The sequence below is a fragment of the Dasypus novemcinctus genome, chromosome 10 (assembly GCF_030445035.2).
Source record: "Dasypus novemcinctus isolate mDasNov1 chromosome 10, mDasNov1.1.hap2, whole genome shotgun sequence".
In the NCBI taxonomy this organism is placed as follows: domain Eukaryota; kingdom Metazoa; phylum Chordata; class Mammalia; order Cingulata; family Dasypodidae; genus Dasypus; species Dasypus novemcinctus.
The window spans coordinates 58,395,922-58,416,961 of NC_080682.1; the positions used below are offsets into that span (position 1 = coordinate 58,395,922).

Sequence of the window (21,040 nt, forward strand, 5' to 3'; positions counted from 1 at the left end):
ATATTATTGATGAATTCCAAAAAGAAATATTGGATTATGTTTGTAAACTGATCTTTTCCTCTGGACATATTATATTACATTGGATTCATAGGTTTACTTCATTAAGTAGTTATGTAAACCTCTTATGCCAGTAGGGCATGGGAACAGACACAGTTAAGGGTTTTTGATGTTGGAGTTTGATGCTGAAGCCTTAAGCTGGAGCCCCAGGAAGTAAGCCCACAGAGGAAAGAGAAGCAAGCCCCTGGAAGGGAGGAACGCAGGAAGCCTGAACCCTCACAGACGTCGGCAGCCATCTTGCTCCAACACGTGAAAATACTTTGGCGAGGGAAGTGACTTATGCTTTATGGCCTGGTATCTGTAAGCGCCTACCCCAAATAGATACCCTTTATAAAAACCAACCAATTTTTGGTATTTTGCATCAGCACCTCTTTGGCTGACAAATACACTGCCTTTTACTACTATCAGAGAAGGGACAAATTTTGGGAAGACTGCCCCACCCACAATACCTTATTTAAAACTGCCCTTTGCCAAAAGCCATGGCTGAAGGATGACCCCAAGAAGTCATTTTGGTACCAAACATCCCTTCTTCTCTGGCCACTGCTCATGGGATGAAGGATGTTTCCCTGATTCCACTGGCCAGCTTGAGGCAGCTGGATTCTCCCTCCCAGAAATGTGGACTGGGACAGAAACTGGATGGTAGGATGCTAAACTGAAAAGTTTTGCCATTTCTAGCTTCACTGAGCGCCGCAGCCGGCAAAAGCCCCAGACAAGGTTTAGTTACAAGACAGGTGTGGGTAAGCAGAGAAATTCAGTCTGCAGAAAGAGGCAGAACAATGGACCAAGCAGGTAGCAAGGGAAAGAGGTAAGAAGTCACTGGGCCCAGGAGACACAAACCAGTAACCATGGCCTCTTCTTGTCCAGGAAGGCAACAAAATGAATGTGTGAGAGCTGTGAAGTCAAACTGCCCAGGCTATGACACTTAACATGACAAGTTGCTCAGCCTCTCTGTGCCTCAATGCCCTCAATTAAAAACACGGGGATAACATCCTACTCCATAGGGTTGTCAGGAGACTCACACAAGCAGATATAAGTAGCAAATGCTCAATAAATGTTAGATACTGCTTCTGTCAGTTAGCTATAGTCTACACATGGCCCAGTTATACTTTGTTCCTGTTCTGAATATGTTCCATGGGACTCCCCTGTGGCCTGGGGCCCCATACTTGAACTACTTTTAGTTATGTGTTGCCTCTGAGTAGTCTATCCCCTGATTCACAGACTAATGTAAAAATCCCTGGATCACTGTGTGCCTTTGCAAATCACTTCCTCAACACGCTTAGGAGTGATGCAAGATTCAAACAGGAAAAGAGTTGAACCCCTCAACAACTGTGAAATGCTATATCAAAGTCCGGGGACCATAGCAAAAAGTAAATATACTGCCTTAGCCATAGGAATAGAAAAAAAAAATTTTGTTCAAAATACGATTTTTAATTGCTATACCACAGATAAGAAATTATTCCCCATCCTATTGAACAAAAAGGTTTAGATTCTGTAGGATTTGCCTCCAGCATTAATAAGATAATAACAGGAAACTGCCAAACACAGCTCGGTGATGCTGATTTCTAAATGCACTTTTCATCTAGTTTAATTACATGCAAAATAAAGCTCATAATCCAAATCCTCCTATTCTTTTCAAAACAAAGACTCATTATTTGATAATGAAATATGGAGGTTCTAGAGACGTTTCTGCTCTGCTCTTTTCAACAAAGATTTATAAGCTGCACTATTAATTTCAACATAGTTTCTTCTCAGACCTCACATTTTTCTTCAGCCTTTCTTGGTTCACTGTTGACATTTTGTAAATAAAAAGATAGGAGACAGAGAAGCAGCATTCGTTACCAGGGACATAAGTAGAGGGGTAGGTCTGGAAATTATAATTTTATTCTAGACAGTTAGTTCCATATTTTACGTTGAAAGGCATTTACAGAAATATTCTAAACCTTCCTGTTTACTGATATTGCATAAATACCAAAGCCATTGCATGTTTCCACTATCAGAAGATTCTAATTCAAGCTAAGAATAGATTTAACATATATAAATCTAAATCAAAATCACTTAACTCATTCAAATTAAGTTCCTTAAGATTGAAAAAAAAGAATCAAAATCAAATCTCCCCTCACAGTTAGGATGCATTAGGCAGAGCCGAGCCTGAGTGGGCTGACAGCAGGTATGGCAATGACCTTGGCAACTACTTGGCCCTATTTACCTCGACATTAGTTTAAACACAGTGTTTATCCCCATTTTATTTGGTGTTTAAAAGGCTGATTTTCCTAAAATCTGTGGAAGTATTTTCCAGAGAAGGAGGCTAAGGAATAGAGAGAAGAGGAAGAATAGTTTAAGGAGCTACTTTAGCTCTGTAGGTATGAATCTGATCCGTGGTTTTTCAAACTGTTTTCTTTTATATTAAGGCTTTTCTGTTTCTAGGACAAGTTCAAATTCTCTTATGAAAATTTAATTAGCCTGGAAAGAGAACCACACTGTAATGGTATGTGGAAAAAGCAAAGTGTTAAACATTACACTCGTCTTTGTTATTAGAGAAGTTATAGTTTTACAGAATAATCATTTATAAAATACAGTTTCCATATACCACTCTATTATTAACACCTTTCATCAGTGTAGTATATTAGTTATAATCCATAAAAGAATAATTTTATAATTGTACTATTAAGTATAGTCCATCATTTAGCCTTACACTCTTTATCCCTTAAAAAATTTGAGTAAGGATATATATATGGATATAAATACTGGTATGAAGAAATGTCTGAAAGCCATCATACTTGACAGCACAACTCGAGAGAAGAGCAATGGGACCAAATGAGTATTTTGCATTTTACTGCGTACACTTGTGTATTTTTATAATTTATTAAAATATAAATTACTTTCATAACTTTTAAATAGCCAATGAAGATTTAAAAGTAGCTAATATTTAGCTTAGCTTCAAATTGAAACCATAAAAACAAAATATGGGCAAATGTTTCTCTTTTCAGGATGAGAGGTACCTGTTCCTTTACTGGGTTTTTTGCTAACGTAGGAAGAGGTATAAGTTGGTATAAGCCCACAAACACTCATCCAGGGGAATGGGGGAAGAAAGAGGGACCTTGAGGTTCTTTTTCACAGATGATAAAACCAAGGCCCTAAAAGTGAAGTGACTTGATAAATTACAAACATGGATGGCCTCAGGCTACTGAACACAAATTCCAATGCAATTTTCCCTAATTCAGGCTGTTCTCCTTGGACCTTTAAACCACACCTCTCTCCAAATGTTCAAGAAGTATCCACTGGTAGCCTTGAGAATAAGTAAATGTACTAAAAGTTTCTGATACTTTTTATTTTACTAAAGGAACACTTGAATGATTTTCAATCTCATCTGCAAGATCATAGACCTTGAGGGAGAAGTAATACCAATTCTATACAAATACTTTCAGAAAACAGAAGAGGGAAAAATTACCTGCTATTTTACAGGCCAGCATTACCCTTATATTAAAACCAGAAAATATTTCAAGAAAATAAATCTATAAATCAACACCACTCATGAACAGAGATTCAAAAATTTCTTAACAAAAATAGTTTTATGCAACATTTATGTAATTTAAATATTTTTTAAATTAAAAATATATTTAAATAGATAAATAAAAAGCTCCCCCACCAAAAAATATTGGAAAATCAAACCCAGCTAGAATATATATCAATTGGAGTTTATCCCAGGAATGAAATGCAAGGATGGTTCAACATTCTAAAACCAACGAATGCCATCTCCTTCCAAACTAAAAGGGGAAAGAAAAAAAAACATGTGATCCTCTCAACAGATAGAGAGAAAAAACTCAATATCCATTCATGATTAAAATCCACAGCAAACTAGGTATGGAAGGGAACTCCCGCAACCTGATAAAGGACATGTACGAGAGAGAGAAAGAGAAGATATGAGAATTTCACAGAGAATTCCGAAAGCAGCAAGAGAAAAGTGAGTTGTCACATACAAGTGATCCTCAATAAGACTAAGTTCTGGTTTCTCATCAGAAACCAGGGAGGCAAGAAGGCAGTGGTATGATATATTTAAGGTACTGAAGGGAAAAACTGCCAACCAAAAATTCTTTATCCAGTAAAATTGTCCTTTAAAAATGAGGGAGAGTTTAAATATTCACAGATAAATGGAAACTGAAAGTTTGTCAACAAAAGACCTGCCCTGTAAGAATTACTAAAGGGAGTTCTACAGGCTGAAAGGAAAAGACAGTAGAGAGGGGCTTAGTGTAGTATGAAGAAATGAATAGTATGAGTAAGGGTAACTAAAAAGGTAAATGCATGACCCAATAGTACTATATCCTCAATAAACAACTCTACTCTTTAATTCCTATAAGAGTTAAAATACAATTGAACAAGAAATGGCATATTTCCTGATAATGGACATGAAAAGTGGAAGAAAAACAACATAAAGAGGAGAAACAAGGATTTGGGAGTAGAGAATGTATTTGCTACAGAAGCTAAGCTGGTATTTTATTCAAATTAGTTGGTTACAGATATAGGATGCATAATATAAATCCCAGGGTAACCACAAAGAAAGTATTGAAAGAATATACAGAAACAGAAATGAGAAAGAGATCAGTTAGATACTTCACAAAAGATCAACTATACAGAAAAGAATGTTGCAATAAGGAAAAAGATAGACAAAATAAAAGATGGATTAAACTCTGCAACCAAAAGACACAAATTGGCAGAGTGGATAAAAAAGCATGATCCAAATAGATGTTGTTTATAAGAGACTCACCTTAGACCAAAAGACACAAATAGGTTGAAAGTGAAAGGATGGAAAAGGATATTTCATGCAAATAGTAACCAAAAGAGAGTTGGGGTAACTGTATTAATATCAAACAAAGTAGACTTTAAGTCAAAAGCTATTGTAAGAGACAGAGAAAGACATTATAAATTACTAAAAGGGGCAATCCACTAAGGAAATATAGCAAACATTAATATTTATGCACCCAACCACAGTGCCCCAAAATACATGAGGCAAACACCGGCAAAATGGAAGGGAGAAATAGACACCTCTACAATAATATCTTGAGACTTAAATACACCACTCCCATCAGTAGATAGAAAATCTAGAATGGAAGAGCAATAAAAAAACAGAGAACTTGAATGATATGATTAATGACCTAACAGACATATATAGAACATTGCACCCCAAAACAGCAACATTTACATTCTTTTCAAGTGCACATGGATCATTCTCTAGGATAGACCACATGTTGTGTCATAAAATAAGTCTCAGTATATTTTAAAAGATTGAAATTATACAAAGGATCTGCTCTAACCACAGTGGAATGAAGCTGGAAATCAATAACATATGAATAACTGGAAAATTCATAAACATATGGAAGTTAAATAACACTCTGAAACAATCAGTGCTCAAAGAAGATATTACAAGGGAAATCAGTAAATATCTCACGATGAATGAAAACAAGAACACAATATATCAAAACTGATGGGATGCAGCAAAGGCAGTGCTGAAAGGGAAATTTACAGTGCTAAAACTTACATTAAAAAAGAAGAAAGAGCTAAAACTTCACATGCAGAGGAACTATTAAAAGAACAGCAATCTAATCCCAAAGCAAGCAGAAGGAAAGAAATAACAAAGATTGGAACAGAAAAAAAAAATTAAGAATAAAAAAAAGACCCACAAAGAATTAACAAAACCAAAGGTTGTTTCTTTGAAAACATCAACAAAATTAAGAAACCCTTAGCTAGACAGACAAAGAAAAAAAAGACAGGGAAGCGTACTCAGCCCAGTGGATAGGGCGTCCGTCTACCACATAGGACGTCCGCAGTTCAAACCCCGGGCCTCCTTGATCCCTGTGGAGCTGGCCCATTAGCAGTACTGATGAGCGCAAGGAGTGCCCTGCCACGCAGGGGTGTCCCCCGCGTAGGGGAGCCCCATGCACAAGGAGTGCACCCCGTAAGGAGAGCTGCCCAGTGCGAAAGAAAGTACAGCCTGCCCAGGAATGGCACCGCATACACAGAGAGCTGACACAACAAGATGACGCTGACAACAACAGAAGCAGACAAAATGAAGACATAGCAAATAGACACAGAGAACAGACAACCAGGGCGGAGGGGAAGGGGAAACAAATAAAAAAATAAATAAACCTTTAAAAAAAAAAAAAAGAACTGTTAACCTAGAAAATTTTAAAGAAAGAAAAAAAGACACAAGACACAAAAAATAAAATCAGAAATGAAAGGAGAGACATTATGGCTGACCCCATAGAAATACAAGGATTGTAAGAGGATATTATGAACAATTGTATGCCAACAAATTAGACAACCGAGATGAAAAGGACAAATTCCTAGAAATACACGAACAACTTAGGCTGACTCTACAAAAAACAGAAGATCTCAACAGACCAATTATAAGTAAATAGATTGGTCATCAAAAACCTCCCAACAAAGAAAAGCCCAGGCTTCACAGGTGAATTCTACCAATCATTCCAAAGAGTTTATACCAATCCTGCTCAAACTCTTCCAAAAAACTGAAGAGGACGGAACACTACCTAACTCATTCATGAGGCCATCATGAATACCATGTAATATCAAAGCCAGATAAAGACACTACAAGAAAAAGAAAATTACAGACCAATTTCTCTTATGAATATAGGTGCAAAAATCCTCAAAAAAATACTTGCAAGTTGAATCTAACAACACATTAAAAGAATTATACACTGGGAAGTGAATTTGGCTCAACTGATAGAACATCTGCCTACCACATGGCAGGTCCACGGTTCAAACCCAGGGCCCCCTGACCCGTGTGGTGAGCTGGCCCACGCGCAGTGCTGATGCAGGCAAGGAGCACCGTGCCACGCAGGGGTATTCCCCACATAAGGAAGGCCTGCGTGCAAGGAGTGCACCCTGCAGGGAAAAAAGCGCAGCCTGCCCAGGAGTGACACCGCACACACGGAGAGCTGACTCGTCAAGATGATGCAACAAAAAAAGATACAGATTCCCGGTGCCACTGACAAAAATACAAGCGAACAGAGAAGAACACATAGCAAATGGACACAGAGAGCAAACAACAGTGGGGGCAGGGGTGGGGAAGGGGAGAGAAATAAATAAAAAATAATAATAAAAATAAAAAATAAAAAGAATTATACACCATGATTAAGTGGGTTTTATCTTAGGTATACAAGGGTGGTTCAGCATAAGAAAATCAATTAATGTAACACCACATTGACAAAACACAGGTAAAAAAAAACACATGATCAGGTCATGTATATTACTAAAAGGAAAGCTAAAAATTCTAACATGGGACTGCATAGCATAGTAAAACCAAATGTGAAATATGAATACAGTTAAAATTGCATATATAAGCCCGTCTTTCTTTGAAACTGAATAAATGTATGCTAATACTATAAGATGTTAATATCAGACCAAAAAAAAATCATTATGCTAAGTGAAAGAAACCAGACGCAGAGTACTACATATTGTATGATTCCATTTATATAAAACGTAAATATAAATCAATTTATAAAAAGGAAATTAGATTAGTGGTTATGTAGGGTTGGGAAAGGACTGCTAAGTGGTGTGGAGTTTTTCTTTTTGGAGTCATAAAATTGTCCTAAAATTTTTTGTGGGAAGCGGATTTGCCTCAACTGACAGAGCATTCACCTACCACATGGGAGGTCCAGGTTCAAACCCAGGGCCTCCTGACCCATGTGGCGAGCTGGCCCATGTGCAGTGCTGATGTGCACAAGGAGTGCCGTGCCGTGCAGGGGTGTCCCCCACGTAGGGGAGCCCCACATGCAAGGAGTGCGCCCCGTAAGGAGAGCTGCCCAGTGCGAAAAATAAAAAATTTTTAAATTTTAAAATTAAAAATAAATAAAATAAAAATTTTTGTGATGACAAATTCACAACATTGTGATTATATTAAGAGCCATTGATTGCACACTTTGGATAGATCATATGATATGTGAATATATCTCAATAAAACTGCTTAATAAATAAATAAGTAATTGTGCAAGAATAGCCAGAAATAGCAGCTATATATAGCAGGGAAAGCATAGAGAGATTAGAGGTAAAAGTTTTTCTTGTTTACTTGCATTGTTTATTATTATTGAAATAATGAAAATGCTCTAATAATGATTGAAGTGATGAATGCACAACTATGTGAATATACCAAATACCACTGATTATATACTTTGGATGACTTGTATGCTTTAATAAGTATCAATAAAATTGATTTGTTTAAAAAAAAAACACGATCATCACCACTGATGCAGAAAAGGCATTTTGACAAAATCCAGCATTCTTTTTGATAAAAACACTCAGAAAAATGGGGATAAAAAGAAACTTTCTCAACATGATAAAAGGCATATATGAAAAACCTACAGCTAACATCATACTGAATGATGAAAGACTGAAAGCTTTTCCTCTAAGATCTGGAACAAGATAGGGATGCTCACTGTTATTCAAGTTTATATTTAAAGTTCTAGCTATAAGAGTTAGGCACAAGGATGGCCAATGGTATGGATAAAACATAGGACCGTATAACACAGTGAACCATATTGTAGAAAATGGAGTATAATTAATATTAATAGCATAAGAATGTTCTTTCACGAATTATAACAAATGCACAAAACTAATACGAGATCTTAATAATAAGGTTGTATATGGGGGAAAATACACCTAATGTAAACTATAGACGATAGTAGTACTATTTTAATAATCCATCAATTGTAACAAAGGAAAATACTGTTTAAAAAAAATAGTACAATTACAAAAAAAGTACTATCATGAATTGTAACAAATATTCCACACCAATGCAAGGTGTTTGTAGTGGGGTGGTATATGGGAATCCTGTATTTTATGCATGACTATTCTGTAAACCTACAGCTTCTCTGATAAAAAATTTTAAATGCCACAGTATTTAAATTGAAAAATATATATATATATATATATATAGCTAGCATCATACTTAATAGTGAAAGACTGAATGTTTTCCCTTAAAACTAAGATCAAAGCAAGATGTCCATTCTCACCACTGTTATTCAACAATATACTGGGGGTCCTAGACAATGCAATTTGGCAGGAAAAGAAATAAAAGTCATACATCAGGGACAGCACCCTTTCAAAAAAACAGAGAGTATCCACAACTGCAAGCAAGACAGTTCCATCCAACCGCCCCATGGGATCTCAGCTCCCTCTCAAACTAAAGCAGAGTGGGCATCACTATCCCAAAATCCTCAAGATCGAGGAATGAACAAACATAAGGAGGCGGGGGGAATGAAACTGTGGATCAAAGTAGACTTATTACTATTCTGGTAATGGAAGAATTTGTAACATTGATATAAAGATAGCGGTCACCAAAGGTTCTGAGGGAAGGGAGAGGAAAGAATAGGTGTAACATAGGGCATTTTGGGGACACTGGAATTGATCTGCATGATATTGCAATGATGGATACAAGCCATAAAACATTTCATCAAAATCTATAAAATTGTACGTTGCCAAGTTTAAGCCATAATGTAAACTATAGACTGTGTTAAGTAACAATGCTTCAATATTTGTTCATCAATTATAACAAATGTACCTTACTAATTAAAGATGTTATTAACAGGAAAATGTGAGAGGGGAGAGAGTGAGGTATACGGGAATCCCCTATATTTTCAATGTAATTTTTCTGTAATCTAAAATTTCTTCTAAAATAAAGTAAAAAAAAAAAAAAAGATATTCATACAAAATTTTAAAACCTCAACAAAAGTCATACATCAGAAAGAAAGAAATAACACTGTCTTTATTCACAGACGATATTATTTATATGGGAAAATCCCAAAGATTCTACTAAAAAAACTAATAGAACTAAAGTGGGTTTATAGGTGTCACAGGATACAAGGTTAATATTTCAAAAATCATATTTCTATGACTTAAAAGTACCATTTGGGAAGTGGACTTGGCCCAGTGGTTAGGGCGTCCGCCTACTACAGGGGAGGTCCGCGGTTCAAACCCCGGGCCTCCTTGACCCATGTGGAGCTGGTCCATGTGCAGTGCTGATGCGCGCAAGGAGTGCCCTGCCAAGTAGGGGTATCCCCCGCGTAGGGGAGCCCCATGTGCAAGGAGTGCACCCCATAAGGAGAGCTGCCCAGCGCGAAAGAAAGTGCAGCCTGCCCAGGAATGGCGCCGCACACACGGAGAGCTGACACAACAAGATGACGCAGCAAAAAGAAACAGATTCCTGTGCCACTGATAAGGACAGAAGCCGTCACAGAAGAACAGACAGTGAATGGACACAGAGAGCAGACAACTGGGTGGGGGGGGGGGATAAATAAAAAATAAATCTTTAAAAATTTTTAAAAATAAAAAAATAAAAGTACCATTTACTGGAGCACTGAAAAACATGAAATGCATAATACAGAATTTGTATGCTGAAAATCATAAAACAATGATAAAAACCATTTAAAACCATCTAAATAAATAGCTTGAATAAATTCAAAGTTGTCAATCTTCCTCAACAGATCTAGACTCGATGAAATCCCAATCAAAATTCCAGCAGGGTTTTTTTTTTTAAGAGATTGGCAACATGATTCTAAAATCTAAATGGAAAAGCATAATACTTAGAATAGCCAAAGCATTTCAAAAAAGAAGAACAAAGTTGGAAGAATGACAGTACCCGATTTCAGACTTGCTATAAAGCTAGGGCAGTGAATCTCAAACAGGGGCAATTTTGCCTCCAAGGAACATTTAACAATGTCTGGAGAAGATTTTGGTTGTTACAACAGCAGAAGAGGGTGTCAGAGGGGAGGGGGAGATGCTACTGGCATCCCCTGGGCAGAAGCCAGAAATGCTACTAAATGTCCTAAAATGCACAAAACAGCCTCCACTCACACACACCAAAGGATTATCCAACTCAAAATGTCAATAACGCCAAGGTTAAGAAACCCTAAGACAGAGAAATCAAGAGAGCATTGTATTGGCATAAGGAAAGAAGTATAGATCAATAGAACATACCAGAGTCCAGAAATAGATCCGCCAAGGTAATTCATCGAAGCAAGGAAAGTCTTTTCAATAAATGATGCTAGAAAAACTGAATATCCATATGAAAACTAACCTTATCTTGAGTCATTATACAAAAATTAATGTGAAATGGATCGTAAAACTAAGAGCAAAAATAAAACTATAAAACTCAGAGAAATCATATTGATTATTGTGGTGTCCTTGACTTAGACAAAGATTCCCATGCTAAGACACACAGGCACAAAAACAAAAACCATAACCTAAAAAGTTGATAAACTGGAGCTTGTCAAGATTTAAAACTTCTGATTCCTGAAAGACACTGCTAAAAGCCAAGCTACAGACTGGGAGAAAATATTTGCAAAACAATATGTGTAAGTGATTTGTATCCAGAATATATTAAGAATGCTCAGAACTTAATAATAAGGAAACAACCCAATTTTTAAAATGGGCAAAAGATTTTACCAGACACTTCTAAAAAGAGATATAGATGGCATGCAAAAACATGAAAAGATACGCAATAACAACATCGTTTGTAATGAGAAAAATGCAAACTAAAACCACAATACCACTAAAGAACTATTAGAATGGCTAAAATAAAATTTTAAAAATTTAAGCTGACAATATCAAGTGCCAGTGAGGATGCAGAAAAGCAAATGGAAACTTGCTAATGAGAATGCAAAATTGTACAGTCACTTTGGAAAATAGTTTGGCAGTCTTTTCTAAAGTTAAACGTATACCTAACATATGACCAAGAAATCCCACTTCTAAGTATTTACCCAAGAGAAATGAAAGCTGCCCACACAAGCCAAAAGCTACAAACAACCCAAATGTCCATCGACTGCTGAATGGATAAGTAAATTGTGGAAAAATGGAATGAATACTACTCTTCAACACAAAGAACAGAACTAGTGATACATGCAGCCATATCATTGATTCTCAAGAGCATCACGCTAAGTGAAAGAAGCCAGATACAAAAGGTTACATACTGCATGATTCCATTAATATAACCTTCAAGAAAAGGCAGAACTTCAGGGACAGAGAAAGATTAGTGGTTGCCAGGCGCTGAATGCAAAGAGCAGGGGGAACTCTGTGGGGTGACGTGAAAGTTCTATATCTGGGTTGTAGTGGTGGATAGATGACTATATATGTCTGTCATCTATCCTCCCTAAAAAGGGTGAATTTTACTGTATGCAAATTATACCTTCATAAGCTTGACATTAAAAAAAAGAAAAAGAATGGTAGCTCATGGGTGTGTTCTGTTTCTACGGCATGACAGTTCAAAAATCAGAATTCATAGTTGACATTTGAAAAAGAAGAGATTTTAAAGAAAGATCCAATATTTCCTGAGAAGTCAGAAACATGGCACCCTGAGGCTCATTCCCTCACAGGCTGCAGCCGAACAGGGGCTGCACCTGTGGGCAAGGCAGGTGCTTTCCGTCGTGCTACATGCCCCATCGGACCTAATTCACTGAGTACTTCAATGACCCACCACACCACCTACTACTGCATATGGGTTCTTGTCCTGGAACACAGGGGACAAGAGGGACAAGCCAGACTTGTCCTCCACTGTGTGCCCAGCATTTAGAGAAGAACCTGGTATCTGCCAGGTGCTTTAAAAATACTGCCAAATCAAGGTGATTCATCTGCCAGCTTCCCACTGGCTACCATAACTGACATTTACAGCACCCAGACTGCTAGCTGCTCCCTTGTGCTGGGGTCCCCAAAGAGAGTCACCGTCCATGGCAGCCATCCCATGACCCAGAATAATGTATCCCCCTGTGCATTTAGAAATCCCCTGTAACATGTTGTCAAGCAACTACAATGTTTTAGGGTCATTCCAACCATTCATTTTTGTCTGGAGTAGGGTAGAGTTGTTTGTTTAAAAGAAAAAAAGAAAGAAAGTAAGCAAAAAGAAAACCACAATTTGGGCTTGAAGGTTAATGAAAATGAGAAAAGAAGTGTGCACATTCATTCTGAATATTCTCAGATCATATTCTAGTAATTTAAGACTTGAAAGAAGTAAGCTGCTGAGAGATTCTCAGATTGTCATCAGAATTTCAGTATCTCAAACTTTCCACGGTGATGTTCAGTTTTAGGGAAGAGGGTGAGACAGGAAAGGGATATCAGGCCTCTGGGGTTTTTTTTGTTTCTGCTTTTTAAAAAAATATTTATTTATTTCTCCTCCCTCTTCTGTTTTATGCCAATATTAAAAGTACAGTGTTACTGTTTGCAAGATCATCGTCTTTACTTTGTATGTGAAGAGGGAAAAAAGGAGAGAAAAGGTTTGGGACCTCGCACAGGTAGCTTTAATATCGAGAATAAAAAACCCAAGTATATTTTGGTGGGCTGTCTAGATTCGAAAACATACACACCAAATTATACACTCTTGTATATCTTTAATGTTTAAAAAAAAGGGGAGGGGGGGAATGCAGCCTAATGTAATTAAATCCATCTGAAGGCCTCTCTGGGCCCAGCTACTCCTCTAGACACGACCCTACTCCTCTGCCTGCTTTTATAGAAAAGACTTTATTCAGTCTCTGATTTCTTTTTCCTTTCTCTCTTAAACCCACTGCAATCTGACTTTTGTCTCCAACACACTAACTCTCAAGGCTTCCAAATACCAAACCCAATGTCCACTGTTAGTGCCATCTAACTCCACCCGTAGCAGCCTTTGGCCAGGCTTATCACACTCCCCTCCTTGAATACTTTTTTCACTTGGTTTCCAGGACCCTGATTTAATTTCCTTCCCCTCCTTACCTCCTTGCTGCTTTTTCTTGGACTCTTGAACTCATTCACTTCTTTTCCCTGAAAAAAATTTTTTTTCTGAGGTACCAGGGTCAGGGGTTGAACCCAGGTCCTTGTATGTGGGAAGCCAGTGCTCAACCACTGAGCCACATCAGCTCCCCTCCCTGAACCTTTAAATGCTACAGCTTCCCAGGGCTCACTGCTCAAATCTCCCTCTTCGCTATACTCAATCTCCAGGTTTTTTATCAAGTTCCAGCTGATAGTTCCCCAAATCCATAATTCTGGACCCAATATCTCTCTGGAATTCCAGACTAATTTGTTCAACTTGCTACCTGACATCTCCACTTGGATGTTTAATAAGCATTTCAAGAGTAACATACCCCAAACTAACTCTTAATTTTCTAACCCAAACCGATCCTTGTACAACTTTCCCCCATCTCAGTTCATGGTAACTCCAACTTACCAGTTACTTGTGCCAAATACCTTGGCACACCCTGGCTCCTCTTTTTTTCTCTTATACCACAGCTCTAATCTATCAGAAAATTCTATTAGCTCTACCTTCAAAATATGTCTAAATTCTAAACACTTCTCACTACCTCCACTGCTACCACCCTGTCTAAGCCATCATCATCTCCAGACTGGATTTCCACAATAGCCTCCTACCTCTTTTTCCTGCTTCCTTCCACTCTCTTCTCACAGTATTTTCTCCCCACAACAGCCACTGATCCTTTTAAAGTTAAAGTCAGATCATGCTCCCTCTTGCTTGGATGCCCCAATGCTTTACCATCTTATTCAAAATAAAATATCAAGTCCTCACCAAAGTCAATTAGTCCCACATAATCTGGCCCAGTTCCTTCTTCACCATGATTGCTTATGACTCTCCGCTTTGTTCACTCAACTCCACACTGGCCTCTCTGCTGTTTCTCTACCATCCCAAGCACAACCTCTACTCAAAGCCTTTTCATTTGCTCTGTCCCCCGAATCTACTGGTAGGTCTCCAATCAACTACCATCTCATTATGAGGCCTTTCCTCACCACTCTATATAAATCAGCACGGAGTGAGGGTATACACGCACTAACCAGCAGCCTCCGCTATCCCCTTATCCTGATTTCGTTTTCTTCTAGCACTTACCACTGCCCAACCTACCTTCATTCGTTGATTGTCTGTCTCCCAGACACTTGCTACTCAAGGTGGGGTCCCAGGACCAGCAGCCCCAGCATCACTCCTGTGCCTGATGGAAACTCAGGCTTTACCCCGGACTACTGAGTTGAAATTTAGATTTTAACAGCAGCCTTTAGTGGATTCAGATGCACACTGAAGTTTGGAAAGCACTGGGCTAGTTTCTAATTGCCGTGGGAGGATAATGATTTTGTTCATTACTGTAACTTCAGAATAGTTGGGCACTCAAAACAAATTGAATGATGAAGGAGAAAAGAACTCTTGGGCCTGTTTCAAATGGGACTCCAAGTTAACAAAGTGTATATGGAGGTTGGAGGGAGGCAAGGAAGACATCCCAGGTCAAAATTCCTCCCCCACAGAGAGATGGAAAGGTAACTGCTAAGGGGTAGGGGTGGGGGAACTCTTTTTGGAGTAATGACAATGCTCTAACACTGATTGAGGTGCTGAATCACAACTCTGAGATTACACTACAACCCACTGACTATACACACTGGATGGATTTTATGGTATATGGATATATCTCAATAAAATTGCTACTAAAAAAACTACAAACTAGACCAAAAAAAATTTTCTCTCTCATATATTGTGTTTAAAATTAAAGATTCTCTGGTATCAGCAGGCCCCTCTTTCAAAATGCAAATACATTTGCCAATATAACAGTCATTCGTAACATAAAATGAATTGCTTAAATAAGATAATATTCTAACATCCAACAGAATCAGCTCAATTGAGGGAACAGGAATGTGAGAAGGTTGAAAATTTAGTATTCTGTATCAAGCATTATAATAGGCAATAGGGAAATAAATATAAATCAGGAACTTATAAGTTGGTGGAAGAAACAGAGCCTTCAGAGGAGAGCCAAGAAAAGCCCTGAGCACTCCTGCCTACAGCACCTGTGCTCTGGCACAAAGAATCCTCGACGGTTTCCTCTGTTGGAAAAGCCACCATCAACCCTGCTAAACCCAACCCATCCTTCAAGGCCTCCACTCACCCAGAATTAACTGGTCCCTCATTTTATTAGCCCTGATCACACAGTATCAAAGTTCAGAGGCACATACAGCACCTGGGTGCAGTAAATAACCCATCAATTCCTGCCATTTTATAAGAACAGCTAGCATTTATTGAGCATTTACTGTATACCAAGCACTGTTTTAAACACTTAAGATTTATTAACTCATTTAATCCTCACAACCACCCCAATGAGATTGGCGCTGTTATTATCCCCACTTTACAAATGAGAGAACAGAGGCTCAGAGAATTCAAGGACACATTAAGTAGATGCCCATAAAGGGATGAGCACTGTCCTGCACATAGCAGGAACTCTGGGAATGTATGCTGACATAAGCTGAACTGAAGACCAGTAGTTAAGAAGATCATTAAGTCAAATTTGAACTTTACCATTTTGCCTGGAGCCCTGGAGAGCATCAGAAGAGAGGATATCAGAACTTGCTACTATGAAGAACCTTTCCCACCCCAATCTCCTACATCCAAAATAGAAGTTATAGCCTGGGAGCAAGGGTTCCCTGGAGATGGAAGTTAGGAGAGGAAGTCTAAGGGAGGACACTTTTGTGGAAAAGAGAAGGAACTCAGATTCCTCAGGAACAGCAAAGCAGAAGGGGTTGGAGAGGAGTGGGTGAAGGTATGCTTGGAACATGCTGCAGGGGTTCCAGGACACAAAGCCTCTGACAACCACTGCTGCATTTTCCAGAAATAAATCTCTTTTTATACATTTTCCAACCAGGGCTAATGTCTGGCTTAGTCTTGCTTCAAAACCAAGGAACAGCAACAATGCAAACGACATGACTGTAGCAAGCAAGTGCTTTTAGGAGGATCTGAATCTTCACAGGTTTGGCTTCCGAGACACCTCAGCATCAGTGAGTGATGGCATCAAACCACAGCAACCCTGCAGAAAAAGTTCAAAACCAGGTTGTTTGATGGAAGGAAGAGGGCCCAGGAAAGTACTATTCGTTTTCCTGCCTCCCTCCTAACATTGGTTCCTCACACAAACCACTTGGGACACTTTGCATTAGGCCCAGGACTTGCTCACCCTGGGGTGAAGCTGCAACAAGTGGAAGCCAGAGAACAAATGAAAGCAGGAAGGAGGCAAGACAGGGGGCCCAGGTTTTAACCCTTCCATTGAGGGAGAAACCAGTCATGAAACAGAACCAGAGGCAAACCTGCAGGAAAGCAGGTAGACTGTGGATCCACAGGCGAGTCTGGCCATGGGGAACTGGTCATCAAGGATGACAGCACAAAAGGCACCCCAAACGCACAGAGGAAATAAGTGACTCCAGTGAAAAGGGAAGACACAGGACTTTGGGGAGCAACATCGACTTGAATGATTTTTACCACCATTTTAATCAAAGCGTATTTCCCAGCTCTGTGTCTCTAACCACAAAAGAAAGGAAAGGAGGGAAGGAAGAAGGGGACACCAGGGCTAAAACCAAAAGCTACAGATAACAAGTCCCCTGAGTTACGCTCTCGCACTCTGAAAGAAAAGCCAAGCAAAAGCACTGAGGTTCAGAAGGACCATTGTACAAAGGTTCAAAGGAAGATCAGAAATTCAAAACTGATCAAGAAAATCATCTGACATTAGGCTAAATAGGAGCTATCTATGAAATCCAAATTTCACGTATTACAGATGGTTGAACAGTTTCTAGCATCTGCACTCAAATGAACAAACATACAAAAGTTAATATCTCATTATCCAATTTACAAAAACATCAATCTGATCCATTGTAAACAAAAACTCTGTGTGTTTCTGGTCAAATGAAAACATGTGTCTTACTCAAAACTTAACTTTTAAGCAGTATGCCCAATATGTATCACTGAAAAAGGTTAAGAGCACAAAAGTTGGGGACTAAACACCACTAGAAGCCCCTCTCAGTTCTCAGGCACACACCCAAAGATTACTGAACTCTGTAACCCTATAATCATCACAGAAAACTCCTTGACAGTAACTTGCACACACAGACACCTCATGTCAGTGTCGCCAAGTGAATAAAAGGAAAATGGGCTTTGAATTAAACTGATGAAATGGTTTTTTCAACCTGAAACCCTCTCATCTAAAGAAGCATGAGCTCCGTCAAAATTAAGGAATTTTAATCTAATTTGGTGGAGGGTTCACTCGCTGATAAAGCAGTCCTCATTATTTCTTGCTAAGAACCCTGAAACTACAGGATCCTATTAGCTGGAGTGAAGGCCATATTTCTTGGTAAACAAAATGTACCAAAAGCCCAGAATTTCAGCTCAAACACAAAAGCCTGTCCTTTACACGTGCTGTAGTAATCATTCTTATTTCAAAAACAATTACTGACTGCACAGTGTAAGTTCTGAACCACATTAGGAGAACAATTTCATCCAACTAGTTACAACTGGTTTCTCAAAATCATCCAGGAAACTAAAGAAATCTATTTCCTGAGGATTCTTAGGATTCTAAGAGTCAAGAGGGATCATTTTTAACTAGCCTCCTGCAGACAGTGGATTATATACTTGGTCGGCGTCTGCATTCCTTTGCAAGGGGCAAGCAATTATTTTAGGCACACCTGTCCCAAAAGAAAAGGAGTCTCCTGTGAGAAAACGCTATTCGGGACGCCGACATGGGATTTGCCTAAAAGTCTGGCCATTTCATGCAGCTGAGACAAAGTGGACACCTAACAAGGAGCCCAAAACATAGTGGACGCCCCGCACAGTGAAATCTGTCCGACTAAAACGCATTCCTTTTCATGCGTCCTAACCACATCAGGTCTACCTAAATGAAGCGTGCCTACGGGACCACCAGGAGAGATCTGCAACTGGTCAGGGGGAAAAAAGGATGCGAATGCACCCTCTTTATTCCTCCCCGCCCAGCGCTGCCTTCCCGGGAGACAGATTTCTGACAGCCTGCTGCTGCAGCGGCAAAGGGCGGAGAAAATCCCAGCGCCGGCTCAGCAAAGACCTCTCCACCCACCGCCACCCTCCAGGTGCCGGTCCCGACGGGCGGTTCCGCTCGTCCAGAAACCTTCACGGGCGCGAGGAAGCCGCCGAGTGCTTACCCGGGTCGGCCCGGCAGTGCTCAGGGAGGGCCGCCAGCAGCAGGAGTCCGAGCAGCAGCGGCAGCGGCGCAGCCTCGGGGGCGCCCGCCCGAGGGCCGCACGCCGGCCCCGGACGCCTCACGCCCCGGCAGCGCGCGGCTCCCCCGCCGGCCCCACAGAGCCCGCGCGCCCCAGGCCGGCTCCCGCGCCTCCGCGCCGACGGCCCAGCTCCCCGCGGGCCCTGGAGCTTCGCCTCCTGCCGAGCCATCGAGACGCTTCACACATCCAGGCCGCTGCCTCGCTCCTCACCGCGCCGGGGAGCCCAGCCCTCGGCGCCCCGGTCCTCACCGGGCATCTCCGGCCATGGCCCGGGAGCCGGAGGGAAGGGGCGCCCGACGACGCGACTTGCTCGCTCGTTCTGCCGCGCCCGCGGCGGGCTCCGGGGAGCCGCGGCTTCACCCGCGTGAGGCCGGGGGCCGCATGGAGCCGCGGCGGGCGCAGACTGGGGTTCCCACCGTGCCTGTCGCCACGCGCCGGCGCGCCCCGGGCAGCGAGGGTGGGACGGGCACCGCCCGGGGGGCTCGCTCCTGCAGGCGGAGGCTACTAGCTGTAAGGAGCGGGGACTGGCGGGAACGGGGCGCGCGCGGGACCCTCCCTCTCGCCGCCGGCTGCTGCCGCTCCGCTCCGCTCTCCTCGCTTGCTCGCTGGGGCTCCGGTCCCAGCTTCGGCTCCGGCTCTCGCGCTGCGAGTGTTACTGCAGCTCAGAGCGGCGCCTCATTGACAAAGAAATCACGTAGCAACCCGAGCTGGCTAGGGAGGCGAGACAGGCGCGCGCGCGCACCCCCCCCGCCAAGCCACCGCGCGCCCCCCGTTCCCGCGCGCCCGCCCCCGTCCGGGGCCCAAGAGAAGGGACCCATCCGGTCGTTCCCGCGCTGCAGAGCTCTGGGATGGGAGGATGTTCCCTCTCCTCTTTTTCCTTCCAACCTTCATTTTGGAAGAGGGGAGGTTGGCGGGAGAGATCTTCCAGCCCCGAAAAAGAGGGTTAAATAAATGGTCTTGGTCCACGTGCTGAAGCCAGCAGAAAGCTCTTCAGTCTCGCTTTTGGAAAGCCCTTTGCAGGTGGGCGGGCATGCTTTGTGCTTTGTTCACAACTTCTTTGAAAGGCCGGCAGATACCTGCACGCCCGTTTTACCCCGAGGAAATGAAGCGGCTTTGGCCTAGTTGTAATAAAACACTGGATTAATATACATGCTTGTTGCAGCCTTACTATTTGCCCTCGCTGCAAACAGGAGAACTAGGCAGTCACTATCCAGTTAGGGTTGAAACGGCCTCCTCTCCCACTGGTCCCTTTACCAGGCTGGATGGCCTTGAACAAGTTGCCTTGTTCATCGGACCTTCATACATCCCTGCAATCAAGAAATATTTGAGTGCCCACTCTTTGCAAGATACTATGCTAGGCCTAGAGATACAAGTGTTGGGTAAAAAAAAATATGCTTTCCTGGTCTGGTAATGCCCAAGCTCTATTCATTCATCAGTACTTAATGACAGCTTGTTAAGTGCCAGGCATGTTCTAGACACTGGGACGACAGCCAAAACCAGACAAGATCCATGGAGCTGGCAATAAATAAATATGGTATGTAAGTGGTAAATGCTGTGGAGAAAAAGAATAGAGGCTAAAAGAATGAAGTGGGGGGAAGTGGTTGTGGCTCAACTGACAGAGCATCTGCCTACCATATGAAGAGTCCAGGGTTCGATACCCAGGGCCTCTTTGACCCATGTGGAGCTGGCCCATGTGCAGTGCTGCCATGCTCAAGGAGTGCCCTGCTATGCAGGGGTGTCCCCCGCGTAGGGGAGCCCCACACAGAAGGTGCTGTGTAAGATTTGTTGTGGGGGTTATGATTTAAGCTTGCCATTCCAATTAAATCAGTTCTGCTTCTTTTGTTAAACTTACAACCTAGTCAAGGAAGAAAAAAAAAAAAACATCTCAAGAAATCAGTTTAAAACACTGATGAGAAAGGCAGTCCATGACTGTGATTCAGGAACATCACTAGGC

At 41.1% G+C, this 21,040-nt stretch overlaps 1 protein-coding gene across 1 annotated transcript in view; it reads right to left on the reverse strand.

Annotated features, from left to right (window-relative positions):
* Positions 1-19,255, reverse strand: part of KIAA1549L (KIAA1549 like) — a 318,974-nt gene extending 299,719 nt beyond the window's left edge. The window contains exon 1 of the mRNA XM_071218358.1: positions 19,009-19,255. Within this exon, the coding sequence (XP_071074459.1) occupies positions 19,009-19,255 (247 nt within the window). The remainder of the gene's footprint in view (positions 1-19,008) is intronic.
* Between the last annotated feature and the right edge of the window lie 1,785 nt (positions 19,256-21,040).